Source organism: Propithecus coquereli, unplaced genomic scaffold (genome assembly GCF_000956105.1).
Source record: "Propithecus coquereli isolate 6110/MARCELLA unplaced genomic scaffold, Pcoq_1.0 Scaffold386, whole genome shotgun sequence".
NCBI lineage: Eukaryota > Metazoa > Chordata > Mammalia > Primates > Indriidae > Propithecus > Propithecus coquereli.
Window position 1 is genome coordinate 1341761 of NW_012149574.1, and position 10231 is coordinate 1351991.

Below are 10231 nucleotides of genomic sequence, written 5' to 3' on the forward strand. Positions count from 1 at the left end.
TTCTTGCTGATTTTCCTGAGTTCTGTATAGATTCTAGTTATCAGCCCTTTATCAGATGTGTAGCATGCAAATATTTTCTCCCATTTCGTAGATTGTCTGTTTGCTCTCGTGATAGTTTCCTTGGCTGTGCAGAAGCTTTTTAATTTGATCAGGTCCCATTTATTTTTGTTGTTGCTGTGTTTGCCTTTGCAGTCTTCATAAATTCTTTGCCTAGGCCAATGTCTGTAAGAGTTTTTCCAACATTTTCTTCTAGAATTCTTATAGTTTCATGCCTTAGGTTTAAATCTGTTACTCAGTGTGAACTGGTTTTTGTGAGAGGTGAAAGGTGTGGATCCTGATTCAGTCTTCTACATGTGGATATCCAGTTTTCCCAGCACCATTTATTGAATAAGGATTCTTTCCCCCAGTGTATGTTTTTGTCTGCATTGTAAACAATTAGATGGCTATATGAGGATGATTTCATATCTGGGTTCTCATTTCTGTTCCACTGGTCTGTTTCTTTGTTCTTGTGCCAGTACCATGCTGTTTTAGTTAGTATAGCCTTGTAGTATAGCTTGAAGTCTGTTAAATTGATGCCTTCCAATTTGTTCTTTTTGCTTAAGATTGCTTTTGCTATACGGGGGTCTTCTCTGGTCCCGTACAAAACATAGAATTATTTTTTTCTAGATATGCAAAAAATGATGTTGATATTTTAATGGGGATTGCATTGAATCTGTAGATCACTTTGGGTAGTACAGACATTTTAACAATATTCATTCTGCTGACCCATGAGCATGGTATGGCTTTCCACCTATTTACGTCCTCTGCTATTTCCTTCCTCAGTGTTTTGTAGTTCCCTGTAGAGGTCTTTTACTTCCTTAGTTAAATATATTCCTAAGTATTTTATTTTCTTTTTTGCTATTGTGAAGGATATTGAGCCTTTGATTTGGTTCTCAGTTTGACTATTGTTAGCGTATAGGAATGCTACTGATTTCTGTACATTGATTTTATAAACTGAGACTTTGCTGAATTTGTTTATCAATTCCAGTAGTCTCATGGCAGAATCTTTGGTTTTCTAGATATAAGTTCATATCATCAGCAAAGAGTGATAGTTTGACCTCTTCTGCCCCCATTTAGATGCCCTTGATTTCCTTCTCTTGTCTGATCGCTCTGGCTAGGACTTCCAGCACTATGTTGAATAGAAGTGGTGATAGAGGGCAACCTTGTCTGGTTCCAGTTCTAAGAGGGAATGCTTTCAGTTTTTCCCCATTCAGTATGATGTTGGCTGTGGGTTTGTCATATATGGCTTGTATCATTTTTAGGTAAGTCCCACCTATGCCTATTTTCTTAAGCATTCTTATCATAAAAGGGTGTTGAATTTTGTCAAATGCTTTTTCTGTGTCTATTGAGAGAATCATATGGTTTTTGTTTTTGCTTCTATTTATGTGGTGAATTACATTTATAGATTTGCATGTGTTGATTTGCATCCCTGCATCTCTGGGATGAAGCCCACTTGGTCGTGATGCATTATTTTTTTGATAAGCACTTGAATTGGTTTGCTAGGATTTTTTTTTGAGAATTTTTGCATCTATAATCATAAGAGATATTGGTCTGTAGTTTTATTTTTTTGTTGCATCCTTTCCTGGTTTTGGTATCAGGGTGATGTTGGCTTCATAAAATGTGCTGGGGAGGATTCCTCCCTTCTCGATGTTGTGGAATAATTTCTGCAGGATAAGCACCAGTTCTTCTTTGTAGGGCTGGTAAAAATTGGGTGTGAAACCATCTGGTCTGGGACTTTTATTTTTAGGAGGGTTTTTTATTGCTGCTTTAATTTTGGTACTTGCTATCAGTCTGTTCAGGAATTCTATTTCTTCCTGATTGAGCCTAGGGAGGCTGTGTGTTTCTAAGAATTTGTCCATTTCCTCAACATTTTCAGATTTATGTGAATAGAGGTTTTTATAGTATTTGTAAATGATATTTTGTATTTCTGTGGTATCAGTTGTAGTTTCTCCTTTTTTCATTCCTGATGGAGCTTATTAGAGTCCTTTCTTTTCTCCTTCTTGTTAATCTACAATGAGGCGTGTTAATTTTGTTTACTTTTTTCAGAGAACTAACTTTTGTTTTATTGATCTTCTGTATAGTTTTATTTTATTGATTTCATGTAGTTCCACTTTGATCTTTGTTATTTCTTTTCTTCTCCTGGGTTTGGGGTTGGTTTGCTCATCCTTTTCCAGTTCTTTGAGATGATTCATTAGATTATTGATTTGTGATCTTTCTGTCTTTTGGATGTAGGCATTTATGGATATAAATTTTCCTCTCAGGACGCTTTAGCTGTGTCCAAAAGATTTTGGTAACTTGTGTCTCCTTTATCATTTAGTTCAAAGAATCTTTTGATTTCCATCTTAATTTTCTCCTTAACACAATAATTGTACAACAGAAGGTTGTTTAGTTTCCATGACTTTGTGTAGAGATGAGAGTTTCTGTTAGAGTTGATTTCTAATTTTATTCCACTGTGGTCTGAGAAGATGCATGGTATGATTTCTATTTTTTTAAATTTGTTGAGACATAGTTTGTGGCCTAGGACATCGTCAATCTTAGAGAATGTCCCATGAGCTGATGAGAAAAATGTATATTCAGTGGTTTTTGGGTAGGATGTACCATAAATATCAGTCAGGCCCATTTGTTCTAGAGTTGTGTTTAAGTTCATAGTTTCTTTGTTTATTTTCTGTTTGGAGGATCTGTCCTGTTCTGTCAGATGGGTGTTGAATTCTCTGGCTATTATGGTGCTGCTGTTTATCATTTTGTTTAGATCAAATAGGATTTTCTTTGTGAATCTGGGTGCACCTGAGTTAGGTGCATAAATATTTAGAATTGTTATGTATTCTTGTTGAATTGTACCCTTCACCATTATATAATGACTATGTTTGTCTTTCATTAGTTTTGTTGATTTGAAGACTAAGTTATCTGAAATCAGAACTGCTACACCAGCTTTCCTTTGGCTTCTGTTTGTGTGAACTATTGTTTTCCATCTCTTCACATTGAGTCTGATTGCATCCTTGTGGGTTAGATGTGTTTCCTGAAAACAGCAGGTACTTGGCTTGTGTATATTTATCCATTCGGCCAGCCTATGTCTCTTTAGTGGGCAGTTCAAGCCATTCACATTTATTGAAAGAATTGATAAGTGGGGCAGATTTCTGTTCATCCTGTTGAGTTGAATTTTGTTGCTTTGTTTTCTCTCTTGAGCCATTGTGGTATCTGGCCTTTGACCTTTAGCTTTTGGATGATTTTACATTGGTGAGTGTTTATTGTGCTGATTCATGTGTAACACTGTTCTGAGTACTTCCTGGAAGGCAGGTGTTATCTTGATGAATTCCCTCAATGTTTGCTTGTCTGAAAAGGACTTTATTTCTCCTTCATATAAGAAATTTAGTTTTGCGGGTTACAAGATTCTAGGCTGGGCTTTATTCTGTTTGAGAAGAGTGAGAATGGGGCCCCAGTCTCTTCTGGCTTGTAAGATCTCAGTTGAGAAGTCTGCAGTTAGTCTTATGGGTTTTCCTTTGTAGGTTACCTTTTTCTTTTGCCTTGCAGCACGTAGGAGGGCTCTTTCGTGGTTATTTTGGCCAGTCTGAAGACTATGTGTAGTGGTGTGTTCCTGTTTGCAATGACTCTCCCAGGAGCCCTTTGAGCTTCTTGTACCTGGATATCTAGATTTTTAGCAAGACCTGGGAAATTTTCCTCCACTAACTATATCCCCAAATAGTTTATCAACCCCTGTGTATTTTCTTCTTCTCCCTCAGGGATGCCTATAATCTCATGTTAGGCCTTTTCACATAATCCCATATTTCTTGTAGGCTTTGCTCTTTTCTCTTATTTCTCTGCTCTATCTCTGTGACTGACTTATTTAGTTGGAAGGTGTTATATTCAGTCCTGAGATTCTTTCTTCTGTTTAATCTACCCCATTCTTGAGGCTTTCCACTGTGTTTTGTAATTCCTTGAATAAATTCTTCATTTCCAGAAGTTCTGTTTGATTTTTCTTTAATATTTGAATTTCTTTAGTGAGTTTTTCTTCCAAGTCCTGGATTTCTTTTTGTGTTTTCTTTGTGTTGGGTATCCATTTTCTCTTGTGTATCATTGAGTTTGCTTACAATCCATGTTCAAAATTCTTCTTCTGTCATTTTAGTGTTCTGAATTTGGTTTATATCCATTGCTAGAGAGCTGGTGTTCCCCTTTAGGGGTATGCTTTCAGTTTGATTCTTCATACTTCCAGAGTTCTTTCACTGATTCCTTACCATCTGGAGCAGCTGTTACTTCTTACCTTTCGATTTTTGTTTAGATAATGACATGCCCAGTTTAGTCTCTGAGCCAATAGGTGGTGTTTGTGGGAAAGATTCGACCACACCTTGTATGATGAGTCAGTAAATGCAGTAACAGGGTGTGCAAATTGACCTCCCTGTCAGTAGGTGGCTCTTGCTGGAAGGAACAAGCTGCAGTGTTGTTTTTGGGTCCTGTAACCAGTTCTCATTCCACTGGAGAGGCACTCTAGTGACTCAGGTGGTGGGTGGAGCCCTGGGACTTCCACGTGTGTCCCTATTTTCCACCTAAGTAGGGACAGAAGGGGGAGTGAGGCTGGATGGGGCTGGGTTGGGTGAGCCTGTCCTTAAGCACCACAAATGCTGTTAGCAGGGGTCAAAGGTCTATTTTTTGCTTCTGGGAAAACTGCTAAAAAGTCTGCATATGGGGGTGGGGCTGTCTGAGACCTGCAGTCTGGAGCAAGCCTCCCTCCTCTCCACCCTCCCCTATTCTGTGGTTTCTCCCAGGCCTCTGCCAGCAGGTAGGACCTCAAGCCAGTGGATCTCCTCTGACTGTGATGCGTGCCAGGAGGTTCCCTGCCCAGCATCACAGCCTGAGCTGGGAGCATGACCCTCCCATGGGAGGAGGGTTGCCCCTCAAGCATGCTGCAGCTAGCACCCACTCTGATCTGCCCCTGAAGGCATACACCCCTCAGTAGACTAGTTCACAAATATACCTTCTGTGCCCCCACGCAATGTGATCAAGACCTGGGTGTACAGGATCTGGTCTGTAGGCCTGTCCTCTGGGCCCCGGAGATCAATTCCTGACCCTACCAGGGAGAAGAGTGCTGGTCTCAAGTTACTCACAGGATGCCCAAGCTGGATCAATGTCTCTCTTTCTTGGGGTTTGCCCCGCTCGGCTGGAGTCACTAGGCAAGCAGCACCTGGGAGGACTGGTGGGTAGGGAGCTCACAGTCCTAGTATCCTGCAGGCTGCTGCAGGGCTCCAAAAGGGAGGGTTCCATTCCCTGCAGATGCTTCTCTCTTGGCAGTTGTGGGTAGGAGAGGGGAAGGGGAGAATGAAGCAATACGATACCTGCTGATTGGCTCAGGTCTGTGGGGCAGGAAGTGCCCCTAGGGAGCTAGGAGCCTGGTGCCCTGTCTACAAGAGGCTCACTGCTCACTGGTGGCAGCGTCTCTGGGCTGGTGTTAGCAGCTCTCTCCAGCAGCTCAGGAGCCCACCAGCAGTCTGAGATGCAAGGAAGGGGAAATTTAACCACTCGACCTAACCTTGTCACTGGTCTCCAAGCCTCTCAGGGTTTAGACACTGCCAATGCCTTTCTCCTTCCGGTTCTGCTCTGCAGCTTCATCCCGTGGAGTCTCCTGGAGTTTCAGGCACCCTTCCTTCTGACCTTCATCCAATCTATGTTTGTCTGCCTGTTTGTTTTTTTCACTTTCATCTAAAATCTATCTTTCTTGCAGAGATATTCTGGCTGGTGTTTTTTCTCATCTGCCATCTTCAATCATTTTATTTTGTTCACATACTCTTTGGATTGGGAATTCAGGTGATAGTAGGATGGATTGTCTCTGCTTCACAGTGTCGGAGGTCTCAGCTGGGAATACTTGAATGGTTGGGGGCTGGAATATCCATAGGTTTCTTGATCACAAGGCTAGCACCTGGGATGGATGACTTGAAGTCTCGGCTAAGCTGGGACTGTCAACAGGAGTGTTTGCCTAATGGCCTCTCGATGTGGCTTGGGCTTCAACACAGCTTGGCAGCCTCAGGACTCACACACTTCTTACCTGGTGGCTCAGGGCTCCAAGATCTAGTGTTCCAACAAGTAAGGCAGAGGCTGATGGCCTTTCATGGCCTAGCCTCAGAAGACAAAATATCACTTCTGCCATACTCAGCTGGGTGAAGCAGTCACACAGCCACAAGCCTCACCCAGATTCAAGAGGAAAGGTCTTAACCTTCATCTCACAACAGGAGGCATGTCAAAGAATTGAGGCATGCCAAAGAATTTAAAACTCCTGTTTTTAAAATGCCATGGGAGTATTTTGGGGAGTATATAATCTTTATTGTTTTGAGTGGAAATCAAAGAGAAAATATTCCAAGCCAAAACCAGACGTAGATATAACTGGAATACAGGGAAATTTCATGATTGGATCAAGACTAAAAGGAGAACTTAGGCCAGGGAAAAAAGCCAGCCCCATGTTGAGGCTAGAATAAGTAGAAATGATGGAGCATTTGGACTGGTAGACCTGGCTCACTCTTTATCCTGATCTGTTTACACTCTTAACTGAAGTCGTTAAAATATAGCCTATGTAACTATATGCTCTCAGAGAATATGTTTCAAAACCATTTATTCAGATGGTTTTGTGATGTTCATAGAATGTTTCCTTTTCTAGCCTATATCTAAGTAATGATCATATGGATATTATGCTAAAGTTGAAATGTCCCTTCTCCCTACTTCCTTTCCTTTCTGGAAGACTCTACGTTAGTCTTTATGGCTCAGCTCAGGTCAAACATCATCTCCACATAGCCCTCTGTGATCCCACCTTCAAGTAGAGTTAGGTCCTCCTTGCTTTGTGATTTTTCCCCTGAGAGCTATGTATGTATCTCTTGTAGCACTTATCAGGACATATTAAAATTATTTGCTTTATTGCCTATCTTTGCCACTAGATTGTATGTTTTTCATGGTGACAACCATACCTTATTCTTCTTTGCACCTCCATTGCCTCTATAGTTACTGGTACATTTAGACACTTAGTTAATATTTGTTGAATAAATAACATTCACCTGGAGTTGGATGGAGTACAATTTTCTTATTCCCAAGATTCTCTTAACTGCCTGTGCTCAGGGATGGTCATTCTGCTCTGAAGAATGCCTGAGCTCATGCCCTTCTCCTGAATGCCTTCCAAGACAGTAGTCAGTGTGTTCAAGCATTGCTAGATTTATATCTCCAGCCTAGACTTATCCTCTAAGCTGCAGACTCTATGTCATTTCCATTTTGAGATCTCATGGGGACCTCAAACTCAACATATCCAACTCTCTAAATCAATAATAGCAACAACAAACTACACACACCTGACTCTCTTCCAGTGTTTTCCATCTCAGCAAATGCCATTATGAATCATCCTTGATATCTCCCTCTGCCTCATCCCCCATATCCAGTCATCATCAAAGAGGGCCATTATACCTCCCCCTAAAATATGTCCATATGCATCATCTCCACTGCATTACCTCAGACCAAGTGACCATGTTAGTTCTCCTAAAATGTGGCAGCCATCTCTTAAAAGATCTTCCAGAAGGTATCCTTGCATCCTATCTAGACCATCTCAGATCTGTTTTCCATACTGCAGCTAGGATGATATTTTTGAAATAGAAAATCTGACCATGTCAACCCCAGCCCCTGCAACCCCCAACTAAAAGTTCTTTGATGGTTTCCCACTTCCCTTGGGATAAAGAATATCCTTAATGTGCCCTGTAAGCCATTTTGTGATCTAGTGCTTGCCTCTCTTCCTTTCCAGTCTCTGTGGAAACATTTCCCCCTCACTCTAGTCTGCTCTAGTTAGACCATAACTTTGTCTTGAGATATATTCTTTCCTGCCACAGAACCTTTGCGCAAGCTATATCCTCTCCCAGGAGTGCTTGTCCTACCTTCCTATACCTAGGTAATTCCTAAGCATCCTTCACATATCAGCTCCCCCATCTCTTCTTTAGGGAAACCCTAAGTCTCAGTCAATTTTCTTTGTTATATGCTGTCAGAGAATATGTTTCTTTCCTTTAGTATTTATTTCAGTTCATGATTTTACGCTCATTTGTGTGTTGATTAAGGTCTGTTGCCTCCAGTAGACCATAAACTCTGTGAAACCAGGCACTAAGTCTGTTTGTGTTCACCACTGAGTTGCTGGTGATAGGTGTCTAGTAGGGGGTAGGCAGACACTCTGCTAGTGTTTGCTCCTGAGTGTTTGCATTGCATTGTTTACCTTTCTTGTGGTCATTAGTGATAAAAAAAGAAAACTCTCCTAGAATAGATAGAGGTTACAAGAAAGTGGCATAAAGAATTGCCAACAGGCAGCCAATGTTAAATTATCCTAAGTCTAAATAAAATATGGTTATCTGTTATATAGTAAAACTTTCTTAATCAATTAATTTCAGATCTCTTACATTTAATTTTTTCCAAGGTAAGCTACACTGGAGCACAAATTAGTGTAGGATTTGAAGATGGAGTTGTTCGAATTCTTGAAATTTATGATCCAAAAGGGCTCACGATTTTTGCAGGACGGAAGAAAATTTTGGATGCGGATCTTCAATTGAAACATGTTTTCAAACCCCATACTGCTTCTGTCACTGCTTTAGCTTATGAACATGATGGGGAAATTCTAGCCACAGGGGTAAGCAGTAGGTTTCCTTTCTCTTCCTATTGAAATTTCATAATTAACCTTGTCTTATAAATCTACCTACTTGATCGTGCCTTACTAACTGAAATGTATTTTCTAAGAATATATTTATATTTTGCTTTCTTTGTATTCATATTCTTTCAATGTGGTCTGTGTATAACATTTAAAAATATTCTTACAAATTGAGTTCTAATGCTTATTGGGAATGAATAGGAAGTTTTCACTGGGGATCATGCTAGATGTATTATTTATAATTAGTATTTTACTGAGCATCAGCATGTTCTTATGCAGAACTGCCATAAATGAAGAGAATAACTGTGTAAATTCTTTGTGCATTAATAGGTGAGCATATACATGGTAGAATTTTTGTGAATTAATATTATATACAAGTATGGTGATCACATTTTCAGAACTGCATAGTGGAACACATGGCTTGTCAAATGTGCTCACGGAAAATTAAGCAAAAATTTGAAATAAGAATTCTCCCAGAATAACCTGGGGTATATGACCATTGTAGATATAAGTATACAGTGGATATACTGAATGCTATTAAATGTTTTTTTTGTGATCTATGGACTAGATTTCACAATAATATACATTTGGGGTGTGTGTGTGTCTTTTTTCTTAGAGTAAAGATAGCACTGTATTCTTCTTTGAAGTGGAAAAGGACTATAAGCCAATTGGTTATATTAATACTCCTGGACCTGTTCGCCAGTTAACGTGGTCTGCAATCTCTCATGTAAGTCATTATTAATTGTCTTCATGCTTAAATCTCAATTACTATGTAGTGAAATGATCTTGTAGATGGACACTAGCAGGTGGAATTATTAGCCCCACTCCTGGGCCCTGCAGTGGGGGCCAGGGATGCAGCAACAAAAAGCTCAGCTGGCTGGTACTTGGCTTGGTTAGTTGAGCATCACTTAGGAGCCCCACACTCTCCTCACCACCTCCTTTCTCTTCCATGTTTTAATTAGTTGGCAATGATCCCCTCTCAAAATGCAGGTTTATATATTAGTCTTTGCTTTAACCATGGTAACTTTTGGCCAGAAACACAGCACGTCAAAATGCTTTGATCTGAATCAGTCAGTCTCTCTGACAATCAGAAGCTCAATACCAAGGTCTGAGTGAACCTTTCCTCATCTTTATCTCTACTTCTCCTCTGCCCCCAATCCACCTCTATTTTTTCTTTTAATCTTTCATTGCTTCTTTCCTAATGATTAATAATTCAGTATTAATTACTACTCTCACTTAATATCTCTAATTTTACTAACTGTGAGCACAGGATAATTCAGTCATACAAGTATTAATTGATTGTCTAAACCAAGGTGCTAGGATCATAATTCTGATGACCTGCATGGAAGTGCCATCAGTATTATTGAGGTTACAGTTGTATTCTGCTTTAAGCTCTTCTAAAGAAAGGGCTATAAAAACACATTAGTATTGTCTAGAAAAAAAAAAAAAACGGTTTTTAAAATTAATCAATGGCTACTCATTGTCTTCATAGCCACTGTGGTGGATTCAATAAATAGTACAAAACAGTCCCTGTTCTCAAGGAGAAAA

At 39.9% G+C, this 10231-nt stretch overlaps 1 protein-coding gene across 1 annotated transcript in view; it reads left to right on the forward strand.

Annotated features, from left to right (window-relative positions):
• Positions 1 to 10231, forward strand: part of CFAP44 (cilia and flagella associated protein 44) — a 121215-nt gene that overhangs the window by 38454 nt on the left and 72530 nt on the right. Inside the window, exons 13-14 of the mRNA XM_012652219.1 lie at positions 8456 to 8665; positions 9300 to 9410. Coding sequence (XP_012507673.1) covers positions 8456 to 8665; positions 9300 to 9410 — 321 coding nt within the window. The remainder of the gene's footprint in view (positions 1 to 8455; positions 8666 to 9299; positions 9411 to 10231) is intronic.